At 38.9% G+C, this 13,139-nt stretch overlaps 1 protein-coding gene across 2 annotated transcripts in view; it reads right to left on the reverse strand.

Moving 5' to 3' along the window:
* Nucleotides 1-1,960: 1,960 nt before the first annotated feature.
* Nucleotides 1,961-13,139, reverse strand: part of slc23a2 (solute carrier family 23 member 2) — a 53,093-nt gene continuing 41,914 nt past the window's right edge. For both annotated transcript variants that reach the window (XM_047381589.1, XM_047381590.1), the window contains 6 exons: nt 12,938-13,094; nt 11,117-11,264; nt 10,912-11,017; nt 10,392-10,659; nt 8,482-8,577; nt 1,961-7,818 (listed from right to left, as the gene is read on the reverse strand). In XM_047381589.1, coding sequence (XP_047237545.1) covers nt 7,541-7,818; nt 8,482-8,577; nt 10,392-10,659; nt 10,912-11,017; nt 11,117-11,264; nt 12,938-13,094 — 1,053 coding nt within the window. In that variant the 3' untranslated portion in view covers nt 1,961-7,540. The remainder of the gene's footprint in view (nt 7,819-8,481; nt 8,578-10,391; nt 10,660-10,911; nt 11,018-11,116; nt 11,265-12,937; nt 13,095-13,139) is intronic.

The raw sequence follows: 13,139 nt of genomic DNA on the forward strand, positions 1-13,139 counted from the left end.
CAGAAAACAGTTCTGAGCGCTACTCTGCCAGACATGACACGGTTTTAAAAAAAAAACATTCTCAAAAGGCAAACTGCTTTGTTTTACTCTGATAATTATTATAATAGTCTATATTATAGTCTAAAATAAATTTCTGTTTCTGGTTTGTAAAGAGATATCTGTTTCCATGTAAAATAAGAAAATCCCTGTAGTTTCTGAGAATTTGATGACACTAATACAGGAGTTTTATTTAAGAGAATGTTTAGTAAGCCTCTGAACCATGACCAGATTTGCTCAGCAGATCTTTATGAACATATTTTTACTAATTAGCGGTTAACCATACATGAACATAGTGCGTGTGATGAAAAGAAATAAAAATCAATTTAGTCCATAAATCCGCAACACATTTACAGCAGCCTTAAACTGCCCCCTAGTGGCCAACTGAAGGAGAAACTGAGTCTAGTGAGTTTCAAAATGTTTTCGGACCTCTTCACTGAAGTGATCCAAGTCATCTTTACGGAGAAGGTCCTGAGAACAGAACCAGAAAACGGTTTACTGATGTGTTTTATACACACTCTGTAAATAATATATATAAAATAAATGATATGGAGCTTCAGTCTTTCTTCTATGATCCGTCTCCTCTGCGCATACTTCTGCTCAGTCGAACTGATTTTAACTTCCAGTTCCTTGATGAAATAGAACATGGTCCTGAAATCTTTACAGATGTATCTTATTTCTAATAAAACACATATTACTCTGCAGTCACACCAGCAGGAAGGGACACGATGAACACAGCTGTGTATGTGCCGCTGTCCAACAGAGGATTGTGATCGTCAGCTTCACGCTGGGATCCAGCTGCTCGACGCGACCATCTTCTACAAGCTTGGCCATCATGGTTTTCCTGAGTGCTACATGTTGCCACTCCTAATATTATAGGAATTTCTCAGATTTGTTTGTGTTTTGTTTGCGCAGGTTAAGGATGCGCAAACAAGTGTCCAAATAGATATGAACCTAACTGTAGATAGAGAGATCATCTCAGACATGATTTATAAAGAGATCTGGAACAATCTGAACGATCAACCTTCAGTTAATCATCTACAGTATATCATTTTATCAGCTAATAGCTGTTTGGATATTACATTGCAGGTGTAAAAACCAAAAATTAAAAAAAAATTATGCAGGTGCTTCTCGATAAATTAGAATACTACCGGAAAATTAATTTCTTCCAATAATTGATCGCAAAAGTAACTTGTAATCTCCTCACACACAGAATTACATATTTCAAGTATTTTTTTCCTTTCAATGGATAGTTACAGCTTAAAGCTAATAAAAAACAGGCACAATAAAAGAATACAGAAACATCCGAAAGAGAAACAAAGTATGTCCATGTACTGTACATGCATTCTTGATCGGGGCTCCTTTTGCATGAATTACTAAATCACTGTAGTATGGCATTGAGGCCATCAGTATGCGGTTCTGCTGAGGTGTTCAGGGAACCCAGGTTGCTTTAAAACTTTGTTGGCTCTGGTGTCCCTTATTGCCCTTTTGATAAAACTCCACAGGTACTCCAAAACCTTTTCCTTCCACTCAACTTTTTGATAATATACTTAAAACATTCTGAACCAGTTTCCTTAGCAATGTTATTTTGGGGCTTCTCCTGAGTGTGTAAGTGACTGTTTACTCGACAGCGGTGAAGTCAGCAGTCTTCCCCATGACTTTCAAGGCCATAAAGTGACCAAAACATAACATTTCTGTATTAAAATTTTTTTTTTATTAGTCTTATGCAATCAAATTTTGTGAGATGGTGAAAGCTGGTCATGCGTTAGCTGTAAGTCGTAATTAAAAACATTTGAAATATTACCATATATGTAATGAATCTAAACAGATTTCCCTTTTTGAACTAAAACATTTCCAAGATATTCTAATTTATGGAGATGCACCTATATACTTTACAAGAAAAAAAAAGCCATCTTCTTCAGGATTGGACAGAAAAAAGGACTGATTTATTCTTTAACATCTTATTAAATAGTTCAAGGAAAGAAGAATAAATCATTTTAATGTTACAAGTAGTTTACACAATTTCTCCAGACTGTTCAGCAAACATTAAATATACATGTTTCTGTTTGTCTTTACATCTATTTAAAGTTTCTCAGCTTGTTCTTTGATTTATACAGGTGATGTATAACGAACAGAAAGCAATGTTCAAAGAGTAGAAAAAAATAGTATGAAAAAAGGTCCTAAGAGAAAAGGATTTCACCAAAACCACAGATTACAAACAGCTTCAAACATGTCCGTTTTAAATAAAACGTACAAGATGGTGCGTTTTCCAGCATGATTTAAGATTAAAAGTTATGATTCTAGTACTTTTACCAATATCTATTTGCAAAAACATAAAAATAATGTATAAAAAGAAAAACAGACATTGAAAAAGATTAAACACTTTTACACAAAAAGTATAATCTTCAGGCAGAGAGCCCCCTTCAAAATAACTGAAAGGGATCAATGTCTTCACTGTCACCTCATGGTTACCTTCTCAAGAGCCAGCAGCTGATTGAAGTGACTTCAATGGACCTAAAGCCAGAGCACCTGTTTTTACTGGTACTGGGCTACTTCTAGAACAACTACATGTAGACACTTGTGTTCAGACTCTGAATATAAGAAAGGAATGAAAGTTGGAGTTGACTATTTAACTATTGATCATTCTGACGTCATCAGACATAAGGCAGGCTCACTCAGATGTTAAACTACTGGATCTTATTAAGAGGTGGCCAGCAGGTGTTGTCCTCCTGCATCTGGAAACATACGGAGGGAATTCCTGGGAGAGAAAACCAGGTACACCAAACATGACGGGACTGAGATATAGTTTCGCTGCAGGACTGCGGCGGTTGGGAGGGAAACGGACAGTATAAAGGGAGAGGGGAGAGAACGTGATGGGAGATGTGCAAGTTGCAATTTTCTGAAAGAGCAAACGAGGTTGTGCAGGTTATAATCGTGTGCATGCCATGTTCTGAAGATTTCACAGCAAAAACGGAGAAGTAAAACACCATCCGCCGTCAATCCGCCAGAGGCGATGTACCAGCCAATCACTGCTCTCAACCTGTCACCACCACCAGCTGCTGGGTGAATACCAGACTCCTCATCATCATCAATGCTTTGTTTTTAAGTTCTGATGATGAGGATGGTGAAGATTTCCATCTACAGCCTCTTTCGTCTCTTCAGCTTTCTTGTTCGTTTCTTCCATCTTACCCAGGATGATAATCAGATCTCATCTAATATTTAGTTGAACTAGGGCTGCACGATATTAGGTGAACACATGATTGCTGAACATTGTGGTTAATCCATTCATTCCCCACCACTCTTTATGAGCTTTAACATCGCAACCACTAAAAATAAACCAAATGTGGGCATTGAGGACAGTGTAAGTCCCTCCAAAACGCCAGATGCATTACTGGCATGCAGAAATTGCATGCATAATACTTGAAATATTTTTTGTTATCAAATATTGTTTCACCGCAGTCTTTTGAGAATGCGATTTTAAAAATATAGACATTGCGCTAACTGTTTCGGTATATTGTGCAGCTCTAGATGTAACGAGTGTTTAAATTCAACATTTACACAGATTCATCAAGATTCTGTCACGTGACTGGAAATTGCATTTATATGCATAAATTCACAACATTACTGCATTTTGGATCAGTGTAGTACTTTATGTTAATAAATAATGTTACAAATATGACTTTAGAAAGCCTGAAGACAAAGTGATGATATGAAATTGCCGTTATTAAAAACACCTAGCTTTAAAATGTTTGTAACAGCCTAAAAACTCTGTGAAACAGAACTTGTGAAGGAATACTTCCATTATGTTACCCTGAACCTTCAACCCTGACAGCTGATTTACCCTGAACCTTAAAACCGCTGTCAGGGTTTGGAGTGCCGGCCTGTTTCTATAAACTACGCCTGCTGCATCTGAGAAGATGTTTCTACCAAAGTAGTGGTTAATCATTGCCGCTGCTAGAACCAGTTATCGATTTCACAAAAGATCTGGTTTGGCTTTCCAAAAAGAGCCAACAGAGAGCTAACCACACATCCAGGTAAGTGTTTGATCATCCCCGTTTCTGTAGAGGAACTCAGCCCTGGGAGGCAGTTTAACTACACAAATCAGATGATCTCTCATCAGCACCAGCAGTGGTCTGATCCTAGTCAAACTAAAATCTAACATGTAGTAAAGCATAGGAGTCTGTGCAGATGTTGGTTGATTTTACACTAGAATAAAAGTCTAAGAGATTAAATCACTTCTGGATAAAAAGGGAAGAACACCTTTTTAGAGGGAAATCAGTAAAGTCACTACAGGACCGTTTCTATAATCAAATCCTAATAGCAACAAATAAAAAAAGCCCCTAAAGACATTCAGCGACTTGTCATTCAATAAATCTGATGAAGGAGTACGCACTACATCTCAGAGTCCAGGTTAGTGAGAATTGCCTACTTGGACCCTGATGTTGGCACCACTTTATGTGCAAGCACTTAGAGTAAAAAAAAAAAAATTTAAAACAGGCCCCGACTCTAAAATCTGAACAATTCAGTCAAACCTCTGAATGTGTCATCTTCCTGCCTTTAAATACCAGCAGCTATACATGGAATGGATTAGAAGCAACATAAATCTGACAAGAAAAACGACAAACAAAAAGTGCTGAAGCTGTAGCCAGGGAGTATCAAATCACGGCATGTAAACTGATAAATACGTTTTAAAACTGTGCTGACATTGAGACACACTAATCTGCTGCAAAATATCAAAATAAATAAAAACTGCTTCAATTAGAAAGAAAAGAGGGGAAGGATCTCAGTAGTAACAAAAACTTCAACTTTTAAAGTTTTGGTTTTCTGCAACAAGAAGACAGAATTGCAAAAAGAGCAAAATTAACATTTTGGTTTGATGAAACTAAGTTCAATATTTTATAACTGAACACATCTTCAGTTAAAGCAATAGATCCACACAGTGTGTTCAGATTACAGACTTACTCTTTAGGGCCACAGCTCTGCTTATATGGTCTAACTATAACTATCAGCAGTTAATTTGAGGAGGATGAGGAGAGGGGAGGAGCATTCAATAGCAGTGCAGTGCATAACTGTTCATACCACTTGAACCTTTACACATTTTGTCGCGTAGCAACAAAACCAATGTATTTAATGCAAATAATAAAAATCTGAAACGTGTGGGATGCATTTGTATTTAGTTCCCTTTATTTATTAGGTAGGTTACTTCTGAATACTTTTGGTTATACAAATTTAGTGTCCAATTGTGTGTAATTTAACTTCAGTAGCAATCCAGCTGTTCTGTGGAGGCCTGAAGAGGCCCATATTAGCTCTGGAGGAGCTGCAGAGATTCCACAGCTCCGGAAAGAGAGTAGCTGCTGGCAGGACAACTATTAGTGATGCACCGGGAGAATTTGGCCTTTTTTCAAGAGTTGTAAGAATGTCAAAGTTGACAGAAAGCTGTAGGAGGTACCCTCTGCAGGCTATGTAGGAGACACAGTAAACATGTGGTCAAATGAGACCAAAACTGAACCTTTTAGCCTACATGCAAAATGCAATGTGATGAGGAAAACGAACATCACCCTGAACACGCCACATACCCAATGAAACATGGTGGTGGCAGCATCATGCCATGGGATGCTTTTCTTTAAAAAGATATGGGGAAGTTGGTTACAATTAATGGAATGATGAATAGAGATAAATACAGTAAGTCCTTGAAGGAAACCCGTTAGATGCTGCACAAGACATGTGACTGGGGGTTGGGTGTTTATCTTCCAGCAGGACGACCCTAAACATACAGCCAGAGCTTCAGTAGAAGGGTTTAGATCAAAGTTTATTCAAAGCTTATGTGTTAGAATGACCTAGACCTAAATTTAATAGTATGTGGGAATACTTAAAAACTGCTGTTCACTGATACTCTCCGTCTAACCTGACTAAGTTTGAATTATTTTGCAAAGAAGAATGGGCAAGTTTCAGTCTCACGTGTGCAAAGCTGATTCAAACACTAAAAGATGTACAGCTGCAATTGATGGTTCTACAAAAAATTGACTCTGAGGCGCTGAATACTAAAGCAAGCCACACTTTTCAGGTTTTTATTCGTAAAACATTTGGGGAAAAAAAATTTAATCAATTTTTTTCCCCAACTCACAATAATGCCCTACTTTGTGCCGTTCTATCACAAAAAACCCAAATAAAATAAAAATTGGGGTTTACATGTGAAAAATCCTGAAAAATTCAAGGAGTATTATTATTTTAAATTTCTACATTGTATTGTAATGAGAACAGCTGGAATTCAAGACATTTAGATGCAGACTGCACTGGGAGTTGAAATGCATGGAAAGTTAACAGCAGCACCTTGATGCAAAAAAAAAGTGACAAAATCCTTAAGATCAGGTATGTCTGGCGCTCCTCTTTAAAGAGCATTCAACTGCATTAACCCGCTCCAAGCCTTATGTACACGAAGTCTACACGACAAGATCACATGTCTGTTGCTGTGCGTCGTCATAGCTTTTGGAAAGGTACTGCTTCATTTTGAAAGCTCAAACTGACAAATAAAGCAAAGAAATGTAACCAAACTAACATCTGTTTAGCTCCAAAATAATTTAGAGTCACTTTAATTCAATTCAACAGCTCCATTAAGAAGGCCTGACTGTCAGTTAGGATCTTCTGCATAATACTGACATGGTAAGGACATGTAAACTGGAACTTTTAGTGATCCTTTAGCCCAAATGTTTGTGATATTTTGTGAATATAAAAAAGGGATGTGATGTGCTTCTAAATGAATAAAGAAAAAAGGACTAAGATTAAAATGACATTCTAATATCAAACTCAGGAGGCAGATAGTGCAAAAAACAAAATGTCAATCACTTTGCATGGCTATGGGGCACCTAACAAACTACTTCCATCAGTCTGCATGACCCCACATCCTGGATCGTAGCGCTCAAACTACTTCTACTGAGGCTGTCAGTGAGTGTGCCTGTGTGCGTATCACTAATGTGGTTGCATAACAAAGTTTAGAGGCAACATTATCCTCAACTGGCTTCATTCACTCTGCTGTGCTTTTAGTATAAGGTCTTTTATGAGTCGATGCAGGGTGTGTAAATTAGCAGCAAATAGGAGTCAGAAAATCATCAAATATTCAGCTCTGACCTGTCTGATGTGCGTCAGTCTCCTTCTGGAAGAAAATTAAAGCCCAGGCTTGTTTTATCCTTCTGCATAATGCGCACGCGCACACACACACCCACACACACACACACACACACACTGACTGACCTCTGCATGGTGACATCTTTTTAACACATGCCGTGACTTGCTATAGCATGCTTGAAAATAGCATAGAGGGAAGTGGGGAAAGACACAGACAAGTAGAAGAAAACACATACTGACTGGGAAGTTGGTGCAACATATTTTCTTCCACAATCCTGCTCAGCTTCTGTCTGTGCGCCATTCTCCCATCATTTAATCTTAGTGTACCATCCCTCGCTCCCTAAAAATTCTGCCACATTTAGGATCTCTCCCAGGCTGTGGGCTATACCCGACTCTCCCCCGGCGCAATGCTACACTCCCCTCTGGCCCTTCCGCTCTTCCCCACATTCCCATGATCCATTCTGCTCCTGCCGCTCTCCTGAAGTCGTCCCCAGCGGTAGCCAGTGAACACAGGGCTGATGGGGATGTACTTGAAGACTGAGTATCTGTGGAAGAAGTCCATTCCGAATGGCAGATCATAGGATCTCATCCCTTCAAGTTCTGCAATGCTAAGACCAGTTCCTCGCTTCAGTTTCCTGATTCCCCGTTCCTCCAAGGAACCTGAGGTTAGACAACCAGATATCCAGATATTAATCTCAAGTTCCTTAAAATAGAATAAAATGCAAGAAATTAGCTCAAGTTTCCACTGCTGCTGTGGTTTTACAATCTTTTGAAGAGTAATTGAAATTAGAACAGGGTTTAACTCATATTTGGTGCAGTCCTTGCATCTTCCCTGCAGAACATAGATCCTTACCTTAACTTAGATTTCGAAAAGGATGAAAATATTTTAAAATCCAGCATGGTAAAGCTTGAAAGCTCAAAATAAAAAAAACAGCATGCTTGCAGGCATCTGTTTACCGTTCCTTTTATTTGCTCTCTCTTGCATCCTGAATGACCCACAGACATGTCAACATGTCGTAGAAAATCCATTTTCCTTTAAAAATGTCTTTCTTCATCTCTTTTCTGTTTCCAGCACCTTGTAGTGCTTATTATGGTGAATTCACACATGAGAAAAAGAAAAAGACTCTGGTCACTATTGAATTTGTCTGTCCATATCCCAGCTAACAGTTCCTGCTCAGCAGCCACAGCCATATTGTTATGTTAAGTGTTTTTAATAGTTTTGTGAACCCAAACAACCCCCTTCTTGTCATAATTATCACCTGACATCACCCCACATACTACACCATGCAGTTAAACTAGAAAATAGGTGAATGAAAACCTTACCAGGTATAGTATTGTCCAAAATAAAGGCAACACAGCCTCCAACAAACATAGCAGTGGTGAGCAGCACGTTGAGGACTTGGTCGACTTCAACGATACCTGAGGAAGATATGGCAGAAGGTTAGCAATTTGCTTGAGTCGTAATCAAAATATAAGCATAAATTTCTTACCGGATCAAATTATTTTAGGCTTTCTAATGATGCATTCCATGAGGGTTCAACAATAAAGAAGGAAAATGTTGCTCCTCCTAGTGGTGTTAAAGAATATCACTTCCAACCAATAAATGTGAAGTCCTACTTAATTTATTGTCTCCAAAGACAGAGAGGAAAAGGCTGAGGAAAAGTTTCAAGTATCCCTCAAGGCAAACATCAGGCTTGGAGAACCAGAGAAATAACACCATATAATGGTTGGTGCTCATTTGGTTTCCACATCATAACTACCATTGTTTTTTCTGCGTTGATCTAATGGGCCAGGAGTGTTATAAGAAACTGCTTCTTTTTTGGTTATGGATAAATATGGACCAAAAAGCACCAAGTGCATCAATGAATGGGTTAAAACATTAGATTTATCAACAGGGGACTCAATTCAGCCCTGAAATATTAAAATTCATTCATTTTAGTCTGAAAGTATTTTAATTTTCCTTTATCATGCCACTGCAATGTACTTTATGTATTTTGGTAACTGCTAAGTACACATAAAGCACAAATGAATTTGTCTTGAAACCTAAGTAAACGTAAAGAATAACGTAGTAGCCTTCTTTCAGGTGGCTGACTGTGGTGGAGGGGCAACGCCATATTATCCTATTCTGCATCAAAGCCAAAGGTAACTGCAGTTTTTTCTAACATCTAGTTAAAAGGGGTACAAAATAATTTTAGCTATTTAAAAAAGCACCTTTTTTAAATTACAGTGTGCCTTGATTGCAGCAACTGGCCCATGTCTAGGGTCTCCCATCACTTAGGTAATGTAACTGTGTTAAAACTGCTGCTAAAAGCAGCATGTCTGGCAAGCAGCTGACTGCAGGCTAGCGACCTGAGCAAATAACCCCAGTAAATAAACAGCTAATATCAGCCGGGTAGATTTTCCAGTGTTACTCTATAAAGAGCAGAATGGCAACAAGATATAACACTGCCCAGTAATAAGATCAAACGCTTCTCTTAATTATATATATGAAGATTTATTGAAGCCAAATAATCCTGATATACCATGATTCTGGTCCAAAAACCTTCACCTAACTAACAAGCACTATTCTACACAAAGGCGATAAAAAAATGACTACCTAACAATAATAATAAAATAAAACATATGCACATCGAGTGTCTATGAAGATCAAACCAGAAGTTTTATGGACAAAATGTGCAATTTGGGTTAAATGGAAAGAGAAGTCCTCCTGGTGTTGATGTCTCGATTGCAGCGATCAGCTTGTAGACGGTGGGCTGCGCCCTTAACCACTAGGACCTAATTGTCCCAAATCTCAAGGGGTCATAAACTCTGAGGTGGGAACTCAGTGGAAAAACTCCAGTAATAAAACTGGAACAAAGGAATGGTCGGGCGAGGCCAGACTGCTTTGAATGGAAAAACTTTAAAAGTCAAACTTGTAACTCCTGGCTGACGTCAGAGCTGCAATGTCTGTTGAGCTGCGCATGTCGAACTGCCCGACCAAAATGGATGACCCAAACATATTATTCTAGCAACAGTAGGGATATTTAGCTTTTAAGTTTTTAATAAAATTAATTAGATTATCTTGAACATGTTTGTGTAAATGCCAGCTTAGCTTACATTTTGTCGAAAAGACGAAACACCACCACATAGCCAAAAGTCATTAGTAGGAAGAAAAAAAAATAAAATCTGAAACTACTTGAGGAAACCATAGACTTATGTTTGCAACAATGGGGGAAACTTGTGCTCGGGCTCACCAGTGACCAACGGGTTCTGTTTAAGGTAGCTTGGCAGCATCAGACCAAAGAAGATGGAGAAGCCCAAGACGAAGAGATTCCTGGATGAGTTTAGGTCGACAAACTGCAGGTTGGAGAGCCCCACTGCTGTGATCATGCCAAACAGGGTGCAGAACAGAGCTCCCAGGACTGGGTCGGGCAGAGAGGCAAACAGGGCGCTGAATTTACCCACAAGCCCCAGCAGCAGCATCATGGCAGCACCGTACTGGATCACGCGTCTGCTGCCCACCTGAAGGAATCAGAGAGAAGGAAATGGATTTCAAAGCTTTAAGCAACATGACTTTTATGTCAAGTCTTTGCTGATTTTTCTCAGCTGTATCTTTATGAAAAAACAGGATTCATACACAAAATTATGGAAAAAAAAAAAGGAAGGGTGGACAGAAGGAAGGAAGGAAGGAATGGGGATAGGGCAGACGGAAGGAAGGAAGGATACAGGGAAGCAAAGGAAGACCAAACTGAAACAAAGGTAGCTGTATAGTACCTTTGTAATTCCGAGGACACCAATATTCGGACTGGAGGAAGTGGAACCGTTTCCTGTCCCGAAAACACCATCCAGCACGCAGGAAATACCCTCTACAAATATCCCCCTAATGACAAAGAGCAAAAGCAGCATTTACACATTTAAGGCACACTACCCATTAAATACTTCAGGCAAAGCTGGTGCATTAAAGAGAATAACAGCTTACCGATTGATGGCGTGGATAGGGGGTGGAGGAGCGCAGGAGAGGCGAGCACAGGCGTAGTAGTCACCAATTGACTCAATGATGCTGGCCACCACGGCGCTCATCATGCCGATCACACCTGCAGCGGTGACGGTGGGAGTCCCCCACTGGACTGTAGAGGAGAGACAACGAAAAGGACCAGAGCTCAGAAATAGAACAATCTAAAAATGATGACAGAGCTAAAAAGGGATATTATTAAAAAAACCTTTTTTGAACAGCTCAAAATTGAAGGGCAGATGTCATCATATTTTAGAGTGAGTATAAATAATAAATAAAACAAACTGTTTCTTTAAACAGATGTAAAAAACCCTTTTCTGACAAAAAGAGCTTTCGGAGCTCATAAAATGCTATTATCATATATGGATGATGAGCACATGAAAGAAGACTGCCTATTGCTGTAAACAGACAACAAACTGGTTTCTGGACCGAATGGACCTTCCAAACTGGAATATGTAGAATGGATGTTTTGACATTTATTGGGAACACAGAAAAATTATGGAGTGAAAGCCATTACTGTTAGCGTCAGGATTTTACAACTAATGCTATCTTGTCATCAAGGAAGAGAACAACACAAAGCTAAATAAAAGGATGAGGATGCAACAGTGTTCATTCCATGGTCAAAACAAATAAAACTCTAGCCGTCAGGAACCAGAACATCAAGGCAACTGTGGGTATTGTTTGTCAGCAGAAAGTTTCTCAGGCAATAGAACTGTCTGTTTTACTGTGAATTTTACATTAATTCAATAAATAAATAAAGTCAGTAATCACTCTCTCCAAACCTTCCTCCTGATAATTAGCTGCAGCCCTGACTAGTTCTTTTCCCCCCAGTGTCTATATGTAATATTTTAACCTCCTTACAACCACAGAATGTGCAGGATTTGCTTGAAATCATTTTTTAGTTTCAGTGACAGAAAGGCCCTCAGAACGTTTTAAATAACATTACTGTACTGTTTTTAAGACACACTGTTTATGTACTGATCTGTGGGTATTTCTCCTGACTTCCTCCCCCTCACTGGATGAATTACAGACATCTTCCCCTTATAGACTTTTCTATCGCTACTTTTTTTTCTTCTTGGGAAGCTGTTTTGTTATGCATTCAGTGTTTGATGTGTAACATTATTAATCTTTGGCAACTTTTGGCTGCATGTTGAACATTACTCTTATATTTGTTTTACTTTTACTTGGGGACTGGAATTGAATATAGCCAGCTACCTCCCCGGGACACAACTGAAAAGGAAAAGCTGTAAATGTGGTGATATACTATGTGCCCTTTAAGACAGCTACAAATTTAAAACATTCTCCCAGTACTATGAAATGCACTTTAATAACGTTTATACTGTAAGCTGCTGATTTGGAAAATGATTTTAAAGGATAAACTGGGTCGGCTGAGAGATAAAGAGACGTTATTCAGTTTTTCAGCAAGAAATCTAGATCAGGTTAGCTGGGAAGTAGCATTAATGTAGGACTGCAATGCCTTTGTAAGTAAGCTTCAAGGGTTGTCGAGTGTGCTAGCACAAAGCTGTGCCATGCATTTAAAAAGACAGTTATGAGAGGAAAAGAGTGGAGTGAAACGTTTTATAGCATTAATCAAGCTGTATGCTGTAAATGTCACAATATAATCCTATTTAAACAGACTCAAAACTAATGTCCTGATATATGACAGCTGCAGTCCTGAAACTTAAAGCTGACTGAAATGTATATTTATCCTAAATATTACATCTGACATCAAAATCTTGTAATCCCGTCTTTCACCCTTCCTCTGCCCCTTGTCTTGAAGAAACTTACAGGGATAGGGAATCTTGAACCACGGTGCAGCTTTCAGGATTCCCTGACGTGCGTCAGTGCGGGCGTAGAAACCATACTTGTTCTCCTCCGGCGGGAAAACGTCAGTCACGGTAAAAATGAAGCACAGCAGCCATGACACCAATATGGCCATAATGATCTAGAGAAAAAAAAAACTCTTTCAGAGATTCACCAGAAGAGGAAA

This window comes from Girardinichthys multiradiatus, chromosome 12 (assembly GCF_021462225.1).
Source record: "Girardinichthys multiradiatus isolate DD_20200921_A chromosome 12, DD_fGirMul_XY1, whole genome shotgun sequence".
Classification (NCBI taxonomy): Eukaryota; Metazoa; Chordata; class Actinopteri; order Cyprinodontiformes; family Goodeidae; genus Girardinichthys; species Girardinichthys multiradiatus.